This window comes from Pogona vitticeps, chromosome 4 (genome assembly GCF_051106095.1).
Source record: "Pogona vitticeps strain Pit_001003342236 chromosome 4, PviZW2.1, whole genome shotgun sequence".
In the NCBI taxonomy this organism is placed as follows: domain Eukaryota; kingdom Metazoa; phylum Chordata; class Lepidosauria; order Squamata; family Agamidae; genus Pogona; species Pogona vitticeps.
The window spans coordinates 200,728,328-200,753,131 of NC_135786.1; the positions used below are offsets into that span (position 1 = coordinate 200,728,328).

The following is a 24,804-nucleotide window of genomic DNA, read 5'->3' on the forward strand; positions in this document are numbered from 1 at the left end:
ACATACATGCAAATTTTATATATGAATGTTGAAATACTGTACAGTGGTACTTCAACTTACAACCATAATCCATTCCAGAAGATGGATGTAACTCAAAATGGTCGTAAGTCGAAGCACCATTTCCCATTGAGATGCATTGGAACGCGACTAATCCGCTCTGGCAAAAAACAAAAACACAAAAAACTCACCACACAGCAAGCCCCATCGGAAGGTGCTGGGGCTGAAAAAAAAAACCCAAAAATAAACAACAGAGCAAGCCGCATTGGAAGGCGCTGGGGCTTAAAAAACCCAAAATAAACAACAGAGCAAGCCCATTGGAAGGTGCTGGGGCTTTAAAAAAATAAAAAATAAATAAACAACAGAGCAAGCCCCATCGGAAGGCGCTGGGGCTTAAAAAACAAACACATACAAAAAAATCACAGCACAGAAACATAACCCCCCAGCCAAAACCCAAAGCAGAAAGCAGCACCAGGCAGTCCCAAGCCTCCTCCGACGCACACTGTCTAACCACTGGGACGAAAGAGCTACAAAAAAGCAGCCTCTTCACCACCAATGGTTAGCAATTTGAATTCCCTGGCTTTTTCCTCACCTTTTTTCCAGTCGTAACTCGAAGCTTCGGCTGCAAGTTGAAGCAAAATTTTGCAGCTGGAGCTGGTCGTAACTCAAAATGGTCATAAGTTGGGACGTTCGTAAGTCGAGGCACCACTGTAGGTGGCAGAGCCCTGTTTTTGAAGTTATCTAGATTAAAGCAAAAGAAAGCAAAATAGTCAGGCATTTATTTTTCTTTTGATCCCCACCAGATTGGTCCTTGTAGCAAATCAAAATGATTCACTGCCTCTGTGTTGTACATGCATAGCATTTTTGCAGGGGAAAAAAGAAAGAAGGGGAAACATGTTTCATGGGCGTAAATACGAATGCTAGTGTCAACCAGAGTAAACTGGTAGTGGTATGTCAACAGTTGTGTAAATAGTATTTGCTTAATTGGTCTGCTCTCTAATTAGCAATAGCAATTGGATGTAGGCCATATTTCTTGTTTCTTATAATCAGTAATAGCAAATTCTATTAAAATTATTCATACTCAAACGATCGTGCAATTGAGTGTAGTCAAGATAGATCTGAAATATAGTGTCTGACTAACCTCTAAAAAAATAAAAACATAATATCAGCCAAGCAGGACTGCAAAATGAAGAAAGCATCTTCTTCCAACCACTAGGTAATAATACTAATACTAATTTGGCTGCAATTGGCTTCACCTAGTGGGTAGACTAAATGTTATCCCTAATTTTCTGATAGGGGGGTTGCCACATGTCTGTGTAACCTCAGTCCCCTGCCAAGTGAGAATCTTGAGTTTCAAAATAAGATGGTAGGGGAGGGGGATATGCTGAATACCTGGCCACGACTTTTGGGACTTCCATATGTTTCTTCTGCACCATCCACAATATATTAGTGGCCAGCCTGACAGAGGTTCCCCTTGACAATTTTTTGTCCAGTCGTGTCCGACTCTAGGGGGCGGCGCTCATCCCGCTCTTCAAGCCATAGAGCCAGCGTTTGTCCGAAGACAATCTTTCCGTGGTCACATGGCCAGTGTGATTTAGACGCGGAACACTGTTTACCTTCCCACCGAGATGGTACCTATTTATCTACTCGCATTTGCATGCTTTCGAACCGCTAGGTTGGCGGGAGCTGGGACAAGCAACGGGCGCTCACTTCGTCGCGTGGATTCGATCTTACGACTGCTTGGTCTTCTGACCCTGCAGCACAGGCTTCTGCGGTTTAGCCCACAGCGCCACCACGTCCCCTGGCCAGCCTGACAAGGAGTTTTATTGGTTGAAAGCTAGCATTTTTTTAATGGTCCAATAAAGGTCTTGCCTGTCCTTGCTTTTGAATAATAAGCTTTTACACAGTTGAACATCATCTTGGCAGGCCTCACTGTACTATGCTAAGGTTTTTCTCAAGCTGGCTTATTTAACTGAATATCAGAAAAAAATGTTCGGATGTTGAATGCCAAGTAGAGTGGCTATGTTGGTGAAAGAAATTTAAGTATTTTATACTTAGGGTAATGCCTAATGGTTTAGCAGTAAATTATTAGTTACTATGATAGTCACAATTCATGTTTGACTTAAAAGCAAACTTTAATTACTGTCATGCACTAGCTCTTAAGTGCTATTTAATGAGATTCACTACTGTGGCTTGTACATTCTTCTTGAGACTTATCACATGGGAGGGAGTGCGAAGCTGTTATCAGAAGTGAATTTAGCCTTTAAATGAATGTCTCCATGAAGAAGGAATATAGGAGGAGGCAGAAGAGGAAGTTTCTCCCCAATGCTGTTGTGTCAGTCAGTACAGTAACGTACAGTCTGTGCTTTAAGATATACAGTACTATTTGGTTTGTGAACTGTTCAGAAAACCCACGTCATAGGACATGACGTAAGTATAGTAAACAAAATAAATAAATTTGATAAACAAAATAAATATAATCTCCACATTTCACAGTCCCCCCCCCAAAAAAAAATAGCAGAACTAAGCCAAAAACTTATAATATAGACAGGCATTTAGACCTCCCAACAACTCCTGTGACCTGTAGTATAGCCTGACTAAGGGGCAAACTTCATGCTTTTGAATGTATGTTTGCACTTGCTTGTGTGTTTAAATTGCAGCTATGAGGCTGGTGGTAGTGGGGAATGCAGATCAATACAGTACAGCAATATGGTTGGGTTGTGTCTATGTTTAACCCTATCTGTTCTTCAGTATTTTGACACATTATCGCCCAAAGCTGTTTGTATGCCCCAGAATTTGCATTGTAGTTTTAAGGTGGAATTGGATTCCTACCACACTTGTGGCATCTATTTCAAAAGCACACAGACATGCAAAAATGCATGTTTGTTTCTAAACTGTACCGCATAAGTATTTTGAATGTGTAGGTTTGTTCTGAGAATAATTTTTTGATTATATGGTTGCCATTTCTGTGTATTATTTATAACTCAGGATAGAAAGAAAAGGTATTATTTGAGCTGCCTCTTTGAAACGCCTTTCTTCTTTTGTGTTTTTCAACAGTCACCTTTGTGGGTGTTGGAACAAATCCTTGAATGATACTTTTTCTTGGGCTTACTTTTTAGTAATAAAAATAATTAAGCAGGTGAGTAGTTTTAGCATTGATATAAAATGTAAGCATTTATTTTAAACTTAGTTTTAATGTTAAATATTTTGAGTCTTGAGATAAAGTTTTTAAAAGCGCCTATTTACTGTACCACTGCAAATCAACTTCTAGTAGCCTTAAAGTGAAAGGGCAAAAAAATGGGTTGAACTGAGGGTAAAGTAGAGTGGTGCCTCGCAGGACAAAAAACTCACAAGACAAATGGTTTTGGCAATGAGGTTGATGACTCACAAGACAAATGTTCCTATGGCCGTGCTTCGCAAGACAAATGATTTCCATTTTTTGTTCCTGCCTCATGTTTGCTGATTTTTAAATGTTTTTCTATAATGTTTAAAAAGTTAAAGTTTTTTGATTGAAAAATTTTAAATAATCTGCACAATATGTATGGCTTTAAAGAGCACTTAATAAACCCTTTGTAAACCATTTTTTTAAAAAAAAAACAGAGTGTGCTGCTTATATACCGCCCCATAGCGCTTCAAGCACTCTCTGGGTGGTTTACAATTTAATTATGCAGGCTACACATTGCCCCCCCAGCGAGCTGGGTACTCATTTTACCAACCTCGGAAGGATAGAAGGCTGAGTCAACCTTGAGCTGGCTACCTGGGATTTGAACCCCAGGTCGTGAGCACAGTTTTAGCTGCAGTACAGCGGTTTAACCACTGCGCCACGAGGCTCCTTGTTCTGACTTTTTTTGCCCATAGGAACACATTAATTAGATTTCAATGCATTCTTATGGGAAAACGCATTTCGCAAGGTTAATTTTTCGCAAGACAACATTAACCGCGGAACAAATTAAATTCGTCTTGCGAGGCACCACTGTATACGATGAAGCAAGCATACAACCCAAGGCACATATGCCTAAGGCTGGAGATAGAGAGCCATCATTTCAGCGTTGAGAACTTGTGAGTGATATGAGAGTGGTACTGTTTCTGTTCCTCTGAAGTGAATGCTCTGATGCTGCCTTTGCTTGTCTCAAACTTTAAATTTTGAGTTTTGGCAAAGGTATGAAATGTCAGAGAGCTTCATTGTTGTAGAAAAGCACAAAAAGTAATCATTTGTACTCTGTCATAAACTGTAAGTTTTAGGTGCCTCCTGCCATCCCTGTATTGGCCTTTTCTCACTTTCCTCATTGACATCTGAAGGACACTGGTGTTTGGCACCTAAGCTGTCTTATTTTCTTTCAATTTAAAGAAAGCAGTGTCAGTTTATAATGCAGAGTAGTGCAATAGCAACAGAATGCTTGTCTAAGTAGGGCATTAAAATGTGTTGAAGTGCATAAATATTGCAGTATCTGAAACAAAGACATACAGAAGGAATAGTTTCATAACAAGGAAAGGAGGCCACAAACTCACTTGCCTTCATTGTAGCTTATGAAGTCTTGCAAGTAGTTAGTTGCTCATTAGAAGGCTCAGAGTTGTTGTGCATTCTTTTTTCAGATCCTGAGGCAGACAGTAAACTGATCATGTAGCTTAAAAATAAGCATTTGTAGACATTGAAAGTGCCTTTTATGCTTTCTAAATAAGGAAATATGATTATTAATGATGAATTGAGTTAGCTGGAGGCAGTGGCTTGCATCTTAAAATAGGTTAACTTAAGGAGGAGGATGGAAAGAAAGTTTGACATCAACTCCTTTTCCCTCTACCTACAGAAAAGCCTGTTTGAAACATTAGGAATCCCTCCTGAACCATGTGAGATAGATGAGGGGGCTACTGGCAGAGCAGAGAGTGGCCCCAAGTTGTCTTCTACTGTGTAGATTCCCTCTACTTCTGTCTTTCAGTAATCAAGAAACTGTGTGTTTGCCCTAATGAAAAAAAAAATCCCAGTTCTGATAGCCTGTTTCTTCTTCCCAGTAATGCATGGGAGTGTCCCATTTTAGTTTTTATTATGCTGTTTCCAAATTAAATCTGCTTCTCTTTGAAATTTGTTGATGATAAAGTGAGTAAAAATTTGGTGTAATGTTGGTAGGAGCACAAGCTGATTAGGTGCTTCAAAACAGGATTTTGTAAATAGTTGCCTCTGCTCTGTGGTGCAGATAAGATTCTGTGGACTTGACATCAAAGAACAGTGTCTCCTTGGGGAAAATCTGAAATGTTACATTTTGTAAAAGTAAATAAAGGAAAGTAAAACAAGACGAAAAGGAATGTATTTTGGTGGAAATGTGATCTAGGTAGGACTCAGAAATGCATTGTTTGAGAAAACATGAAAAGTCAGAATGTTTGTTGTTGTTTTTACATAGTGTAATAGGTAGAGTTTTTTTCCCCAGTAGGAAATGAACATGATACTGCTGAGTTCATTTACTGGCAGTACATGCAGTCTAATAAATTATATTCCAGAAAATCCTGGGATTCCTGCTAATTGCAAGAATGGAAAGATTGAAGCCAGGGATGGAAGCATGTGGCCTTCCAACTGTTAGATTTCAGCTCCCATCCTTGACCAATGGCTACACTGGTTAAGGCTTATGGGAGTTGCAGTCCAACAGCATTTGGAAGGCTACATTTTTCACATACAGTGGTGCCTCGCTTTACGATGATAATCCGTTCCATGAAAATCGCCGTTAAGCGAAAACATCATAAAACGAAATTAAATACCCCATTGAAACACATTGAAATCTGTTCAGTGCGTTCCAATGGGGTAAAAACTCACCGTCCCGCGAAGATCCTCCATACAGCGGCCATTTTCACTGCCTGTATAGTGAGGAATCCGTCCCTAAACACAGTGGGGAGCCATTTTAAGCACCCGGTGGCCATTTTGAAACCGCCAATCAGCTGTTAAGAAAACATCGTTTTGCGAAGAATTGGTTCCCGAAGCAGGGAACCGATCATCACAAAGCGAAAAAACCCTATTTAGACCATTGTTTTGCGATCACAATTGCGATCGCAAAAAGATCATCGTACAGTGATTTCGTCGTAATGTGGGGAATTGTTAAGCGAGGCACAACTGTACTTGGTTTTAGTGTTCCTATAAACCTGCCATTGTTGTGCTCCACATTACAGTCTCTGAAATTTTTATTTTCTTTTATAAGTACAAAAAATTTGCAAAATGGAAGATATCCAGCACAGGAAGCCAGGAACAAAATTCCTACTGGAGTAGTCTTCAATTCTCTAGGTCTTCAATTCTCTAGGTATTTTCTCATATTGTGGACTCCTAATGCAGTTATCATAGAAGTTATCAAGTGTGCTGTAGGTGATAGAGTGATACACCACAACCCAGTAGACCTGGGTTTGAATCCCCACTTGGCCATGGAAACTCACAGAGTGGTGGTGGAACTAGTAAGATCATTCCTTATCTGTCATTTGCTTAGAAAGCTCTATTAGGATTGCTGTAAATTGGTTCTGACTTGACAGTATATAACACAATCTAATGTCGTCATTTCCAATAATATGCTGGGTCCTTTTCTGGAAGCATGCTGGGGAGTTATTTACAGTGGTGCCTTGACTTACGAACTTAATCTGTATTGGAACGGCGGCCGTAAGTCAAAACATTCGTAAATCAAAGCAGCCTTTCCCATAGGAATGCATTGAAAACCGATTAATCCATCCCGGCTGTTTTTTATCCTTATGTCAAGGCACGGTTTGTAAGTCAAAGCATTAGTTCCCATAGGAACTAATGCAGAGCCGGTTAATCTGTACTCTACCACTAGGGGGAGAATTTTTTTCTTCTTTTGATCTACGATGAACTTGGCTCAAAAAAAGGGCAGGAAAGGAGGGAGGGGGGAGGGAACATCTTCTAAACAGCACACCTTTAAAACAAAAAAAAGCACCTTTTAGGTTTCAAAAAGGGAGGGAGGGAACACGTTTCAAACAGAACACCTTTAAAACAACAGAACACCTTGAAAAGCACCTTTTCAGCCAAGCCAAGCCAAGCACCTTTTAGGTAAAAAAAGGGCAGGAAAAGAGGGAGGGAACAATGGGGAAAAGAGGAAAGAAAGAAAGAAGGTCATCACTGGGGCACACAGACCCCTCAGACAAAGATTAGTGCTTAAAAGACAGAGATAGAGAAGACAGGGGGAGGGGGAGAGTTTGGAGGCTAAAACACATTTTTTAACCAACACATTTTCACAACATTTGTAAACCATGAAACAAGCAACTTTTAAACCTACCCACCAACACCTTTTAAAACAAAAGAGAGGTCACTTAGCTTTCGGTGTCTTCTGGAGGACATCACAGTGACTTCTGGCTAGAGGATGGTGAGATGGTCATCGCTGCGAGGTAGGAGTCCCCTCCTCTGGATCATCTTCTCCAGGGGTTCCCTGTTGCTGTCTCTTCGCTGCAGGCTCCATCCGGGTGAAAAATCTGTTCCATGTTGTCTGTTTTGTCCTGCAGTGCAGAATCTTTCTGAAGTGGCTGACCACATTGTCATTCATCATGGCCAAAATTCTGACAGTCACAGTCCTGTTTGGGTGGTGCCTCTCAAAGAACTCCTGGCACTTGATCCAGCTCTTGCAGATGGATCTTATCTCCTTGCTGCTAAACTGTGGTGCCTCTTCCTCTTCTTCAGTGGAAAGCTCCTCCACAGTAGCCTTCTGCAGCTCAATTTGCAGTTCTGCAAGTTCTTCTGTGGTCAACTCCTCTTCATGGTCTTCAGCCAACTCCTCCACATCCTCCTCGTCGACATCCAGACCCATGCCTTCACCAATGGAGATGATGTCCCTCACCACCTGTTCATCAGTCACCTCAGTGCCACTGTGACACATTCTAGCCACAGTTTCTTCCAGGCTGAGTTCAAGGTCCTAGTTGTGACATCTTGCCAGGCCTTGTCAATGAGTCTGACACAATGGAGGACATTGAAATGTGTCCTCCAGAACTCTTTCAGGGTCAAGGACGTCTCCTTGATATTGAAGCACCTGGTGAAGAGTGCCTTTGTGTACAGCTTCTTGAAGTTGCTGATTACTTGCTGGTCAATGGGCTGCAGAAGAGGTGTTTGTTGTGTTGGAGGGGAGACTTAACCCTGATGAAATCATCCACCAAGGATGGGGTGTGTGTCAGGGTGTTGTCCATCAGCAGAAGGCACCTCTCAGGAAGCTGTTTGTCTGAAAGATATTTCTTCACAGTGGGTGCAAAGACTTCATACAGCCATTCCATAAACAGCTGCCTTGTCATCCAAGCTCTTGAATTGGCCCTCCACCTGACAGGCAGTGTGGCCTTGTTAACTTTCCCTCACTGGAATGAGCGAGGAGTCTGGGAGTGGTACACCAGCAGAGGCTTGATCTTCAGATCGTCGGTAGCATTAGCACAGAACGAAAGGGTTAATCTGTCCTTCATGGGTTTGTGGCCTGTTATTTTCTCTTCCTCCTGAGTGATTTAGGTTCTCCTGGGCATCTTCTTCCAGAACAGCCCTGTCTTGACGCAGTTGAAGACTTGCTGGGGGAGGTAGCCTTCTTCCTTGATGAATTTGGCAAAGTCCAACTTGAAGGCTTCTGCAGCATCATGGTCAGAACTTGCAGCCTCCCCATGTCTTACAATGCAGTGGATGCCACTTCTCTTTTGGAAATTTTGAAATCACCCCTGCTGGCTTTGAATTCTTCTTGCGCTGCACTTCCAGAGCGGTTTCTTTCCATTAAATCACGGTGCAGCTTCTTCGCTTTTTCACAGATCATGGTTTCACTGATGATTTTCCCCTTTTAGCTGTTTCTCATTCATCCACACCAGTAAAAGTCTTTCCATATCTTCCATCAGGGATGGCCTGTTCTTTGTTAGGATTGTGACTCCTTTTGCCAGATTAATGTCTTTCAAGACTCTTTCTTCTTTAATATGGTGCCAATGGTTGACTTTGCCATCTTGTATTCCGTAGCCAGTTCTGTCACACACATGCCCTGTTCATGCTTTTTGATGATTTCCTTTTTCGTTTCAATGGAGATAAAAAAAGTTTTGCCTTTGCTCTGTTCTTTCTTTGGAACCATGACTATGGTTCAGCACACCACAGTACACAAACCCTAAAAGGCACAGAATCCAGCACGCATTATTCCAGCATAGACCCCCTCATCACAAAAAGAAAGCATAGAGAGGGGGTGTAGAGACCTGAGTCTAAGCTGCATTTTAAAGCCTGCTTGCACCAACAATCAGCAAGCATTCTTCCAGCACAGAACTCCTCATCACAAAAAGAGCATAGAGGGCAGAGACCTGAGTCTAAGCTGCATTTTAAAGCCTGCTTGCACCAACAATCAGGAAGCATTCTTCCAGCACAGAACTCCTCATCACAAAAAGAGAGCATAGAGAGACGGGGAGGGGGTAGAGACTTTAGTCTAAGCTGCATTTTAGACCTGCAGCAGCCCAATAAACCTTTGGAACACCATTTCAGATTTTTAAAATGTATTTTAAAATGTTCCCCCCCCAGCTGCAAAAACCCTGTATGTACAGTAAATACAGTATACTCACCCAGAACAGGCAGTCTCTTTGTTTTAAAAAAGAAAGTTAAAAAATCCAAAAATCCAAAATCCAAAAATAAAAAAATACAGTACAGTACCAGGCAATGTACTGTACCGGGCAATACCAGGCTGTCTAAAGACTCTTTCCCTATCTAACCACTAATCTCTGGGACAATCGAGGTAGCATACAAGCAGCCTCTTTGTTGGCCTGCTCCACTTTTTTTTTCATTTGTAAGTCAAAGCTCCATTCGTAATTCAAAGCAATATTTCGCATCCGGAGCTGTTCGTAACTCAAAATGTTCGTAGCTCAGGGCGTTCGTAAGTCAAGGCACCACTGTATTTGCATGGCTTGCATATCAGTATGGCTGCCATGTAGCACTTTCCTTCCCTGAAAGGAAAACTGTAAAATAAGCTTCCTCTTTTCACAAGAGAACTGTGTGGCTCGTAGTTGACACTCTGTTTGCTAGGAGAACAATGACATGGACAGTTTTTTAAGTAGATGTTGTCCATTATAGATTATCAAAAACTTCTAGGGAAAGCCCTTACAAGTGAATCTGTATAAAACCAGTATAAGATTATTGGATAGCTGTGCCCAGCTTAGCTGTCCTTATTTCTTGTTAAAAATAGCAAAGGGGCCCAGTAGATAGCATGTGAATAGTATGAAAAGTGCAAGAATAGGAGAGAAGTTATCTCAATTTAAATTTTATGCAAACATACCATATTCATGCCTCATAAACTGGAATAAAATTGTGCACTGGAATGCATTGTTCCTGAAATTTCCCAGGTTACCTGTGTTTGTTGCAATAAGAGCAACAAAGAGAGTTGTGGCACCTCAAACATTGCTTGCCATTTTGACCTAATCCAGTGGTTTGTCCAGATTAGTGTAGCCCTGTTGACTTATTGGAACTTAGACTGGTATACATTAAATTTCCATTGATTCGATTTGTTGGTCTTTTTTTTTTACTTGTATTTTACCTTAGTTTCATTCCCCTCTGTCATTCAGCCTCCACTATTAGGTGGCTGTGTAAGGAGAGGCTTATACAGTGGTGCCCCGCACAGCGAGGTTAATCCATTCCGGATTAACCTTCGCTGTGGGAAACATCGCTGTGCGGGAGGGAAAAAGCCATAGAAACGCATTGAACTTTGTTCAATGCGTTCCTATGGCTTTCAAACTCACCGTTCAGCGAAGTTCCTCCATAGGCGGCAGCCATTTTCGCGCCCTCCCCTCGCAGAACGAGGGCGCCAAAATGGCTGCCATCAGCTGTTCGGCGGGTAAAAAATGGCCGCCGGAACAGCCGAAAGGGGCCGGGGTGCAGCGTTTTCGCGCCCTTGGTAAGCAAGGGGAGCGCGCGAAAACGCTGCCGGAAGCCCTGAAATGGTTGTGCGCAGTCATTTCGGGGCTTCCGCAGCGTTTTCGCGCGCTCCCCTTGCTTACCAAGGGTGCGAAAACACTGCGCCCCGGCCCCTTTCGGCTGTTCCGGCGGCCATTTTTTACCCGCCGAACAGCTGATCGGCGGGTCGCAAAGCGAAGGTCGGTAAGCGAGCAGCTTACCGACCTTCGCTCTGCGATTTTTGCCCATTGGGGCCATCGTTGTGCGATTGCTTTAGCGATCGCAAAAGCGTCACCGTAGAGCGAATTCATCGCTCTACGGTGCGCTAGTTGTGCGAGGCACCACTGTATATATATATTTCTGGACTGGGAGAGCACAGTCTTACTTCTTTTCCACTGGGGTCAAGGTGGGCAAGCGGCACAGTGAAATAATATGGTTGCATGAGATGGGCATGTTCTGGTAATTGAGGTTTGTTTAATTTTGCAACATCTTGGGGTAGTATCGCATACTAAGGAATTACAGTGGTGCCTCGCATAGCGATGTTAATTCGTTCCAAAAAAAACATCGCTATTTGAAAACATCGCTATGCGAAACACCATTTCCCATAGGAATGCATTGGAAACCGGTTAATCCGTTCCAGTTGGAACGGATTGCCGTCGTTAAGCGAAAAAACCCATAGGAAACATCGCTAAGCGAAACAATGTTTCCTCCATTGGAATGTATTGAAGCTGACTCAATACATTTCAATGGCTTTGCGAAGTCAATTTTTGCAATTTTAAATGTGTCATACAAGGGGCAAAAATGGTTTTAAATGCTTGGATTAGCTTCTGCACCCTCTAAAACGGATGCAAAAGTTAATTTGGCTTTGATCTGACTTTTCGTTAATTAATGGTGAATTTTTCCCCCCAACTTTTGACAGCTGTCAAAATCTGACAGCTTCATTATTTCCTATGGGGGAAGAAAAAATTCACAAAAAATTAATGAAGACTCAGCAACTGTTCTAAATGCTTGGATTCGTTAGAGGACCCCCTAAGTCGTGTGCAAACCTGATTTGGCTTTGATCTGAACTTTCGTTAATTTATGGCGAATTGTTTTCTCCCCCATAGGAAAGCATGGAGCTGTCAGATTTTGACAGGTCCATTGGTTCCTATGGGCCGAAAAAAAAATTAACCATAAATTAACGAAAAGTCAGATCAAAGCCAAATCAGGTTTGCACATGACTTAGGGGGTCCTCTAACGAATCCAAGCATTTAGAACCGTTTTTGACCCTTCTGAGACACTTTTTTAATTGAAAAAAAAAACATCGTTAAGTGAAGCAGGGGACCTAAAATCGCATTTGTTATGCGAAGCATGGTCCCAAACTTTGCTAAGCGAAAATCGCCCATAGGAAACATCGTTATACGGGGCATATTATTTTCTAAAAAACCACATCGTTATGCGAATTCATCACTAAACGAGGCAATCGTTAAGTGAGGCACCACTGTATTTATCCACTGGTATGTGCTGTAGATTAGTTCATAATGAAAGAGGTACTAGAACTCAAGACAGAGTTAAGGGGCAGGGGAGATGATCCTTATTAATCATTCTTTGTATGATCTAGTCCTTGCTGCATGAGAGCTGGAGTGATGGGCTGAAAATGTTTAAAGTTTGAGCAATTCAGTGAAGCCTCAGAAAGATGGGCCAGTTTATACCACCTAATAATAAAAAAGTGGGTTAGTATGTGGTTATCCTAGATCATGTTAGCATGACCTTGCCTGCAGTGTGACTAGCTAATTTCCAGTCTGAATGCTAGTGTGAGACAGATCTTCCACTGTAAAAGGAGCATACATTATCATACAGCTGGCCAGGAGAGGAGAAGATTTTCAGGTGTCTCCTGCCAGGCGACCTCTCATTTGCAAAGAGAAAAATGTGTGCATGTGTGTTCAAATATGCAATTGGAAAGTGGGACTTTCCAGCCTTAGAAACACCAAGGACGTTTATTTGCTTTAAAAACCTAACCAATTTCCTTCTCAGTGGTGTGTCATCTCCTTATAATTTCAGGTGCTGATTTTTTAAGTGTAATGATGTTTTCAGTTCCTCATTATGCTTCTCTTAAGGAGAGTATTGCTTTGTTTGAAATGTTTGTAGTGAATAACAATGGCACATATTGATATTTAAACATTTTATATGTAGCCCATGAATTCTCTTAAGGAAGGGAAGTCTCTTCCCTTTCCTCTAAAATCCTATAAATATTTTTGATATAATTTAACAGGATGCTGTTTCTTCCCAATTCTGGAACTCTGGTACTTGCACTATCTGTTGTTTCTAACACAGTTTCCTTCTATGTGTTGTTTCAATATCTTTGACCTGCATAGTTCAACCGCTAGCTGAATTATTCATAGTCAGGTACTCAAAAGGGAACAAACGCTTAACATGACTATGAGGTTTAAAGAGCTGCTGAATTTGCCAGTTCATTCTGTGTACAAGATTCAATGTTATACTGTATTTATGTAGGATCTGGTAGTTTCTATCAGAATAAGCCATACTTTCCTAAAACACCCACCCTGGATCCTGAAAACTTTATCTGGAGGACTGGGAGACCCTCTAGAGCAGGTTTTTGATGTCCCAGAGAGCTAAAGAGAGGTAAGGAGTAGAAAGTTCTAATTCTGCAAATGTTGCGTACTATTGATACACATTGTTGGCTCTTGGCCTCCTTATAAACCACATTGCCTTTTTGCTAAGTGCTCTATAGGTTTCTGTTTCTTGGACTCACTGAGATGATACTACAGGACTTTAAATTAGCCACAGAAATATCAATCTCTTCTTTACATGTGGTACCCAAAACAGTGGGATTAACTGCAAAATCCTAGTGTAATTTGGAATGGAAAATGGCAAGGGCTTGGCAAAGTGACTTGAAAATTGAGGAAATAAGATACAAGTGGAGGACCAAGCCTTGTCAATCTCAGTTTTTAAAAACTTGGGTTGGTAGTACACTTGGCTCTTCACCAGCTGTGTATAGGCGTGATTATTCTTGTTGGGTACATAGAAGAGGCATCAAATAGAAAATGGAGTCTTCCCTTATGCTGGCTCAGCTCTCCCTCCGATCGCTTAGGAGCTCGCGGTTGGCTATCCGCTCCTGGCAGAAGGAGGGAAGACAAGTCTCCCTGCCAGGTAAGAAGTGGATAACTGACTGTGAGCTCTGGAACTATTGGAAGGGAGAGTGGAGCCAGCGCCAGTAGCAGACGTGTGAGTGGACGGTCCGGCCCCAGGGGGCTGGAACCTTGTTACATCCAGCTGTGCATGGGTATTCATATGCGAATACCCCCATCTCTAATAACTACTGTAAAGATATGAGAGTTAACAAGAGATACTGGTTAGTTTGTCTCATTTAAAATCCTTCTCTCTTTTTTTTCCATATAGGTCTGTCCTCCAGCCAGAAACAGTCTCATCTGGACATTGCAAAACCTATTACTGTTGATCCTACCTGTCTCTAGATTTGTACCTCACTCTTGAGAGACTGCAAGGTAAGTAATCCTTTCAAGTATGTCACTTTGCTTATGATTTCTGTTATAATAAATTTAACGGTAAGCAGTTAAATATGCAATCAAAACTTTCCATATTTCCTTTTTCCAGCGTTGCTTTAAATTATTTATTTATTTATTCATTCATTCATTCATTCATTCATTCATTCATTCATTCATTCATTCATTCATTCATTCGGTTTTTGCCCCGCCCCTCTAGACAACGTCTACTCGGGGCGGGGTAGTAGATTATAGTAGATAATCTTAATAAATAATTCATAGAGAAAAACTTACAATAAACATTGTTGCTATTATAATAATTGCAGTAAAAGTTATAGCTTGTATGTGGGAGGAGCATTAATTGGTTCAGACCATTCTGTTGCAGTGAAGTTTTTGTCTGAACAATGTTCTCAATCTGCAGAATATCTTGCTATGTCACCAACCTGGACTGTGAAAAATACGTTACTTTTTATAAGGGATGTTGGCAGATCTTTGGGTCTGAGTCTTTGGTATCAAGTTCCAAGTCTGAATCCCTATTAAAGAAAGTCTCCCCCCCCCCCGGAAAAAAGGGAGGGTGAGTGCGTTCTAAGTTCCGAGTCGAGTCTGAGGGGGGAAAACACTGAGTCAAGTACGAGTCAAGTCGCCAGTGCAACTTAAGTCTGACTTAACAGCAAGTACCGTGACTCAAGCCCCCATATCTGCTTTACGCTGAGTTTCTTGGGAACCTTAGTTTGGTGTGTTCAATATACACTAACACTTTTGCAATCATTTGTGAGTTAGAAATTATTTATTCCCTGGACTTCTGTGTGCAGTGTATTCTTCAGCCTCTTGGAATCAAATGGGTTGAATAGTAAGTAATTCACCACATTTATTCCCATCCTCAAATCTAATTTGACAGGGTCATGCCACCACTTAAGGGAAGTGTAGAAGAACAGCAAACTACTGTACTTAATCTCAAAACCAATTTTCTAGTCGGTGATGTACTACAGTGAGGAATTTACCTGACCTGGCTGAAGATCTGAGATGAGGCCCACTCAGAATAAAACTTGTCTGAAGCGAAAGGCTATGGCTGTGTGCATGTTATATCTTGTTGTGCATCTCGCTACTGTCAAAGGAGGCAAGGCTGTATGAGAGGAGGCTGTCTGTGGAACTTCCAGAAGCTGTGCTCAGTTCAAGATAGGTCTCAGAACAATCAAGAACACCCAAATAACATGAGATTGTCCTCAAGACAAGCCATAGTATCTGCCTTTCTTGGCTATTGCAACCTTGTTCCTTCTTGAAGAATCTATTTTAGGTCAATGAGATTTTTCTTTCCATTTGCCAGATATTAAAAATATTGTGCAATCTTTTCTTCTGATTAAGGTGCATTCTCTGAAAATTATTAATTCTGGTTCATGTCTTGACAAAGATATTAATATGCATACCATCTTATTTTTTCCTAAATAATTCTCTAATTTTGCCTTGGCTGAATGAATAACATCTTAAAGTTAGCTGAAATCGGAAGGATATTGTTTCCCCAGAAACAGTGCAGTAGCTAGAAAGGACAGATCAAAATGCATTCTATGGATGCTATGAGGTCTGCAATATACATCTGTTCTTATTTCCTGTTTTCAGAGGTAGCGGTAATTGCACATGGATTTCCACCTTTCCTGAATGATCTCATTTATTGAATTTGATCACTTTAGTCCTCTGTTTCTCCAGAAAGTATGTAGAGTAGTGCCTGTTTCTTAATGGCAAAGAGCTGCTGCCTGGTCTTGTTTTGTCTCATGTACCTAACAAAGGAAACAAAAGTCAAAATATTCTTGCTGTTTATTTTTACAATACTCTGTACCTTAAAAATAGCATATTTTAATAAGCTGTCTTGTTTTACTAATTCCTACCATTCAAGACGAGTCTTCCAAGTCGAATACAGTACTCTATCCAGAATGCCATGATGGTTTTCATAGCTTTATATTCATCAAACAAAACTGCTTAATTTTCTGAAAACAGAAAGAAGGTGAATAGATGTACAGTACATGTGTGCACAGAAATGTGGGTCACTGTTGTAGAGCGAGTTTCCACAGAGCAGGGTCTTCTAGAATGGTTTGGACTCCTGCTCCCAGGATTATGAATGCTGTTTTCCAACTCCTCTGGAGGGCATTAAATTTAAAAAGAGCATTAGAGGAAGATATTTTTGATTTAGAAATATCATTTTGAAGTAATTCAAATGAAATTAGAATGCTTTACAGGAAAGGAATGTTTTGCTCAGTTTGTGTGAAATACTAGATAATAGAGGGGCAATGGATGAGATTAAATGTTTAAAAGAAATCATGATGTAATCTGAAAACCACACAACAGAATAGTAAGAACTGCAGCAGCTTGGATTTGTTCTGCTGCACAGTGTGATACTGACCAAAAAGTAGCCATAATACAACCATCCTTAAGCACATTTTAAGTGATATTGTGAGGCATTTAATTGTATGCTTAAATAGTCTTTTGATATCTGTTGGATTTGAAAGTGCTTAAATATTACCCTAGATTTTAAGCTAGTCTACAGGTGGTACCTAGGTCCTAAAATTAATAGAGAGGTACCAGAATTGTGCTGGAAAAAGTGTGGTCATAAAGGAACATTAAAACACATGTGATTAGTTTGGCTAGAAAAAAATAACAAATCAAAAAACAATTCCAAATGAAACTTTATTATTATTCTCATTATTCATTGAAGGAAATGAACATTTATCAAATAAAGAAACGGTGGCAACTCTTACAGGGGCAGCACAGAATGCTGGAAAGATGCTCAGGACCTCATTTTGCAAAGATGTATGATAAAATATGGGCAGTGGCGCTAATGGAGAACTGACTAATCGGGTCAGATTGTACAGAGAGGAGATTAAACAAGATAAGTTTATGAAGATATGGCACCTCATGTTGAAATCTGATATGGAAGCCAAAAAAAAAAAAAAGAGTAAATAAAGAGGAAAATAGATTGGACTGTTGGCTATTCTAACCGGTATCAACTAGACATACAGTAAAATTGCAGTAATGAGCCACAGAAGAGACTACGTGAAAAGATAAAGAGATAATGTAAACATTGTGTTTATATGAAGGTATAAGAGTTTATAAATAACAAATTTACTATTACAGTAGTGCAATAGATATGGTTCTGTTGTGCTATTTTGAATGGATTGATAAAAATACAAATTAAAAATAATTAAGCACGTACATATCAGTAGAAAAGGTTGTTGTTTTCTCTATTTCCCTTCATAATAATGTGTTCTTTTTTATCAGGTTTCCATCTAAAATTTTAAAAATGGTATTTTACTAAATTTACATTTCTCAAAAAGGAACCAAATCTTGAAGTAAGAGAATGTTGGGCACATAAGGCCAAACTAGGTCATCATATTGTATAAATTATTAGCTGGATGTTTGAAACAAATCGCTTAACTACATTTTGAAGAACTTTGTCCCCTCAGCCAACACAAACAGGGTGTCTCCCTAACAGGAGAATTACATCACATAAACTTTTTGAAAACACTTGGGAGCATCTGCAGTTCAATGACATATTTCTGTTTTAAAATGAGAAATATGAAGTTGTAGCCCTCAGCCTGAATGACTGCAAGGGTACCTTTATATAAATGGACATTGTAGATTTACAACTTTAAATTATACCAGCATTGCTAATACTATATAATAATGCACACATTCATATTTAATGTTTTCTGACATGCAAGGGCCCTATGTTTGCCCCTTTAGTGCTACAGAGAGATTCACATAATTGCTGGGGGTTTTTCAAACAGGAGTTGCCATTTTTACTAAGGTTGCTTTGATGAGATATGTGAGATATAACAAATGAATCCAAGTCTTGTGCAAAGATGTTGAATGACAGTGGGTTTATGTTCAGTCTTAACACCAGAGGAGCCCACTGGGACGAAAGAAATTTCTTCCTGACCTTTCTGCTGTGCAACTCTCCACATACTGTAAATCAGCTGTGAAGGGTTTCCAGGCCTTCTGGATGACTTTTTTTGGAGGTGGTAACAGGCTACATGAGGAGATCTGTTACTCCATTCCAGTGCTGCTAAAATATTTCTATTAGCAGGAAGTGGGAAATTGGAGGTAACAGTGGGAATTCACTCTTCCAATCTGGAAGGCCCAGCTGAGTGGAAGAACTCCTGCTGTTATTTCTGATCAGACATGATGGTGGTGAGCTTTGCCCATGCTGCATCCTTTCCAAAGAGGAAGGAGAAGAGTGGGTAAATGCTGCAGCATCCTGGGTGATGGAGTTGTTTTTGTTTACTCTGCTTTCTCCTTGATGGGTTGAGGCCTTGAGCAGATTGTTGTTTAGTCGTTAAGTTGTGTCCGACTTTGTGATCCCATGGACCAGAGCACACCAGGCCCTTCTGTCTTCCACTGCCTCCCAGAGTTGGGTCAAATTCATGTTGTTAGCTTCAATGACAGTGTCCATCCATCTCGTCTTTTGTCGTCCCCTTCTCCTCTTGCCTTCACACTTTCCCAGCATCAGGGTCTTGAGTAGATTAACCTTCAATATTCCCTTGTCCCTTAATGTACTGAGAGCTTTCTGAACATGTCAAATGCCATGTTGCAGTATTAAAGATGTTTAGATATGACAGAGGTCTGCATATCTGCTGTCACCAAACATGGATAATCACATTGCTTGTTTCTTGTTTACTCTTGACTGCCATTCAGTTCCCAGTACTGTACATCTCTCTTATTCTTTACTTGTTCCTTGTTAGCTCTTCAAACCTAGGAAGTTGAACTTTAGGAAGGATGACGAGACTTAATATTTAGTTTTTTGTCATGAATGAAACCGCCTGCCAGTTGATCTTACTTTTCATTTGCTTTTAAGGTTTGCATGATGGAAGTTACATTTACACAAGGGAGGCCACATGTTTTGGAGGAGTACTGCTGACATTTTCTGCATCCTGCTGTGCCCTGGTGTGGTGGTCTTGACTTGTTTGCCTAAAGACAACATAAAATGGATCTAAAGGAAAGCTGCCCAAGTGTTAGCATCCCAAGTTCTGATGAACACAGGGTGAAGAAAAAAAGATTTACTGTACGTATATCTGCATAAAGCATATTATTCTTGGGCTGTGTTTCATATTTTGTTAGAAAAATACAGTGACCCAGTTCAGCCATAATTTTGCAATTTAGCATTATAATAATGAGCCCAGGACTTGCATTCTGTCCCCTCACAGCATGCAACAGATGTTGCATGATATAAATCAAGGGATGGAAATTTAGATGTTGTACTGAAATAATGAGGGGGGGAGGCAATACTTTCCTTATTAGACAATGTAATTAGACAGCAGGCAAAATCTTTATCTAGTGCCTGTAAGGGATTAAGATTATAGATCTGAGCCCTATAGAAGGAAACTGGACAGAGAAGCTGCCAAAATTCCAGGATGAGGAAATGAGTTGGCAGAATTCCAAAATTTCCTTTCTCCGGTGTTTACATTGAAAGTGGGAAAAGGAGGTAGAAGGAGCATCTCTATCCAGAGACAAGATGGGAAGGTGTATATGCTGATTGCACTCTGGATTCAGACTCTGATTGGTGCTGCTGTATTCAGTGTACAGTTTTATCTCTTGGTGTGCTATTTTCTTTGGAGAAAACCTGGTTGAAATCAATTATTGATGCTGTTCATCAGGCAAGACCCTGAAGGATGTAAAAGTGGAGACTATAGACAGTTTCGGATTCCCAGTTAGATGCAATTAAACAATCTTTTTAACTTGGTGTTTTGAAGATTTCCTGATATAAGCAGATTCTGCCTGCAGGTTGCAGATGATACCCAGGGAAGTATTTCTCTTTGTTTTCACAGTACAGTTTCTTACAACATCATGGAACTTGTCCATATATTTATATTTCCTTTTAATAAAATATAACTTTTTACAGGAGGATTTTTTTTAATTGTATATTCATTTGAGGAGAGAAGGGTTTGCATATGTGCTTGAGACTGCAAGTCAGCTGCTAAGGAGATACAAGTTCTGGGAGCTACCACAGAATTCAGTGTGTTTGGAATCCGGCCTCTACTTCTGAGGAGAGGGCATTGATTTCTGGAGGCAATTTAGATAGAGGAGGAACTTAATTGTCCTCCTTGAGTTTTAAATGATTTTTTAATAATGTTTTGGGTGCTCCAGTAGAAGGAGTCTGAATCCAGTGGAAGTTAAACACAACTCACAGAAGTCACAGTCAAATTCCAGTGCCCCACTTTCTGCACTCGGAAAGCAAGGTGTGGAATCAACCTTTGCATACTTGCTAAGCAATGAGTAAGCATTTTCATGGTAAAAGATTTAGACAAAGAGGAGAAAAAATGAAATAAAGAGCACTAGTAAGGATACGTGGTAACATTTCCATAATTATTATATTTTGTATTTGAAATTTTCCCTTACAACAAAAATACAAAATATAATAATCATGTAAAGTTAATGAGCACCACTTCCACGATCCTGCTACCAGCAAAGAACTCCAATTTAGGAAATACCTTAAGATGTTGGGTTGTCAAATGACAAAGGATATTTGATCCATTGCATGTATTAATTTCTGCTTTAAAAAAAAAGAAAAGACACATACATGTGCTAAAAAAGTCACATTTGTTTTTTAATCAAGACATTTAAATAAAAACACTAATATGACCAAATATTTTTGTCTCATTTAAATAATGTTCTGTTTCCTCTTGCAATCCATTATGAAGCCACGAAGTACAAATCAATAGATATAAAATCAGATTTTTTTAAACATTGCTTTCCTTATGTTGGGTTACTAACAAAGAGACTGTATGATACAGCAACTGGTTTTTAAAGGATTTTAATAATTTATTATGTGCCTCATGCTCTTTATAGAACAGTTTTGTGCCAGCAGTGGAATTAGCTAATTTTAAACCCTGGACTTAATCACAGGATGATTGGAGATGGGGCTCTTAGGTGGTAATATGTGCCACTTCACTTCAAAATGTGGTAATTTAATGTATAGTTTGGTCTTCAAAATACTTAATAGATAATGGGAAGAATTTCTGCCTCATATAAATAGATGTTGTTATCTGTTTCATTTCCTAGAACATATGATCCTAAACCAGGCCCTTTTAGCTTTTTCCACGTAAATCTGATGCCTTTGCCATTGTAGTTTATATTTGTTATATTTTGCTTTCATTAACATTTTTAAAATTTTAAATGCCACTTCTGGGACCATTTATTTCTCTGAATGTGAAACTTCAGAATCTTGTTTGTAGTAGCTTGGATCCAAAGCTGTCCAACGTAACTGGAAAATAATGCTATTCAGATGAAGGAGAGGGTAATACAGTATTCTCTGACACACACACCTTTTTTTCTGCAGCCTCACACCATATGTCATCTCATTTCTGATAGTCCCTTACTATCTTTGGCTTTTCAGGGGCATAGTCAGGAGGAGGGTCAGGTGTGTTATATTCCTCAAGTGACATTGCACAAGCAATTTTTAGGATACAAGATACTTAGTGGCATATAGGAAAACTGAAGCATGCAGTTCTATGTATGCCATTTGAGCAATAAACTCTAATTAATTGCATCACGTAGCCAATACAACCCTTTCCTTTGGATTTTAAGACCTAAACAAGTAAACCCAAGAATTCTACACATTTTATGCACTGAGGCTTTCTGTGTGTCCATCTGGAAGAATTTCAGTGTGCACAGAGTACTCAGTCTCAGATTGCTGTTATTCATAAATTCCCTGGGATTTAAATAAACAGTAAAACAAGATTGCATTCACAGATGCACAGTCCCAAAGCTATCATTATTTGTTCATATTGATTTTTGCATTTGTCATTTTTTTTGTATTACTATAGGTGTACAAAGTTCTGGTTTCAGTTGGGACTAATGAATGGTTCGTCTTCAGGCGATATGCTGAGTTTGATAAACTGTACAATACAGTAAGTAAATGGAATTGGGCTAAAATCAGATTAGAAAATGCCTGTATTGGTAATATTTCATGGTCAGGAGATTTAAATGTATCTCAGAGCAAAATTGTGTATTTTATATATTTCAGCTAAGGAAACAATTTCCCACTATGAATTTGAGGATTCCAGCTAAAAGAATATTTGGAGATAATTTTGATCCAGGTAAAGTTACTTTGTTTTTAAGTGAATTCACACTCAACTAAACAAAGCAGAGATTTGCCTTTTTATCACTTCTTTTTCTGTGTGCAAGTCTCTAGTAAAATATTGGAAACCTGCTCGTAATATCCATAAAAATGGAATTGATATACAGTACCTCAATTGAAAAATGTGTGACTTCTGCATTTCAGGATTCAGATAAGTAATACTTGAGAAGAGCAGATGGCTAGTATAAAAGGTAAAGGTAAAGGTTCCCCTTGACAATTTTTGTCCAGTCGTGTTCGACTCTAGGGGGCGGTGCTCATCCCCGTTTCCAAGCCATAGAGCCAGCGTTTTGTCCAAAGACAATCTTCCATGGTCACATGGCCAGTGCGACTTAGACACGGAATGCTGTTACCTTCCCACCGAGGTGGTCCCTATTTATCTACTTGCATTTGCATGCTTTCGAACCGCTAGGTTGGCGGGAGCTGGGACAAGCGACGGGAGCTCACTCGTCGTGTGGATTCATTCTTACGACTGCTTGGTCTTCTGACCCTGCAGCACAGGCTTCTGCGGTTTAGCCCGCAGCGCTTGAGAAGAGCAGATGGCTAGTATACAGTGCCTGATTTTCCTTCCTTGAAAAAGAGTATGCAAAGCCTAAAACACTTGTTCCTTTGAAAAGGAAAATGTTACACAGATACACCTTCCATTCAAGACCATTCAGCTGCTGGTAGACATAATCATGCACACAGACAAGGAAGAAGAAGAATACTATAGTAATGCGAGAACAAGAGACAAACTGCAAATCCTGTCAGTTGTTGGAGAACTAAAAGGAGCTGTTTAAAAAAGATTTATTGAATAAGAGAGGCTGTGTACATACTCAAAACAGATGTTTTCCTAATAATCAATTAGTATCAAAGATTTTTGCTCTTTTTTTCAACAATATTTTTGTTTTTGCAGTGGCAGTCTATCAGAGCTATCTTTTTTTCTAGTATTATATGTGTGTAAAGTAACAAACGTGGTGAATTGTAATCATTCCCTGAAGGATGGTATACAGCTCAGGATTATGAAGGAGATAATGGCTGTAATCTTTTTTAAAAGTTTCGGTGTTCACACAGCCTGTTCATCTTACTTTTCCCCACTTTGAACTTTCCTGAGAATTAAAAACAGCTTGCTAGGCAGCACAGGCTGGAGATTCAGGAATTATTGCTAAATCGATTTACTAGTCCCAACTAGCATAGACCAACTGAGCAAATGAAACATGTGTTAAGTATTGATTTACCAAAGACCCATTGATTCAATTGGTCTTCTCTAGTTGGGACAAATAATTGGATTAGCTTTTTGCTTTTAGTATAAAGAACTAGATTGGAGGTCATATCAGAAGTCACCTATTGTGGCTGAATTGTGGTCTTATCATTTCTGTGTATGGATTCCAGGGTGCTGCAAAATTAAAAAAGCTGCCAGCATGTTGGTGATCACAGAATAAAGGAAGGCTAATTACCTTAGAGAAAGTACACAGGAGTAGACCACAGATGTCCGAGCCAGCGGAGTCTCAAGGCAACGTCCTGAAAACTCTTTTTATTGACTTAGCATAAGTTACATAATATGTTGTTAGAATTCAGATAGGATACTAGTTACCTAATCGCCACTAGGACTGGCTGAAATAACTCTTTGATCTTATGCTCTACGTCTAAGCAAAAGGGCAGAATAAGGGGTTACCCCACCTGCTGGCAGCTGCTACTTCCTGCCAGGAGTGTATGCAAGTGAACAGAGTGTAGCTACAACCTTTAGGCAGAAGTTTCCCACACCTGCATATGCACCTTGAATGAATATAACTTCTGTCTGATTCTTTGTAATAGTTATATGAAAGTGGGCAGTTGAGCTTTGAATCCCAATTCAGTCATCTGATCTGATGTATCATATTTTTTCATGGCCTCTCTTTATGGAGCATAATACATTGTTTAATCTGCAAGAAGCTGGTAGGTGGCATAGGCCTCTTCTGAGCACAGGGCTGGTCTGACCTTTTGATCTCTTTCAACTGCACAAATCTGTGATTAGATCCCTTGAAATTCTTGCTTCACAGCTGACTTCATTTCCTTCTATTTAAAGCCTAAGACTTTCAAAACAGGTTGAAAAGACTGTTAATCAGTGGAATTCTGCCAGCAGAAATGCATTAAGGATCAGAGTTCTGAAAAAATTAGTAGGAATGCTTGTGAAATGTGTTTGTCTGCACATATCAGTGGAGCGTGTTCTGGTCCATTGTGGGCTATATGATATTGATAAATGTTAGCTATACTGCAAATAACCAGAACAGTTTTGCTATTCACTTACATGCAAATAAAATGGTGATTTCCTTTCTAAAATGAATGTTTAGGTCCATGTCAAGAAATTTAAATAT

The 24,804-nt window shown here is 39.9% G+C and overlaps 1 protein-coding gene across 11 annotated transcripts in view; it reads left to right on the forward strand.

Annotated features, from left to right (window-relative positions):
• The window catches only part of SGK3 (serum/glucocorticoid regulated kinase family member 3), a 65,392-nt gene that overhangs the window by 21,090 nt on the left and 19,498 nt on the right, over positions 1 to 24,804 (forward strand). For 10 of the 11 annotated variants that reach the window (XR_013545435.1, XR_012086913.2, XM_078393788.1 and 7 more), the window contains exons 2-5: positions 14,249 to 14,352; positions 19,193 to 19,399; positions 22,161 to 22,244; positions 22,361 to 22,433. Coding sequence is in view for 7 of the 11 variants with exons in the window: in XM_078393788.1 (XP_078249914.1) it covers positions 19,322 to 19,399; positions 22,161 to 22,244; positions 22,361 to 22,433 (235 nt within the window). In the remaining 4 variants the exon portion in view is untranslated. Of the gene's footprint in view, positions 1 to 3,115; positions 3,137 to 14,248; positions 14,353 to 19,192; positions 19,400 to 22,160; positions 22,245 to 22,360; positions 22,434 to 24,804 lie in introns of those variants that run through there. The other variant, XM_020812165.3, reaches the window with a different exon arrangement.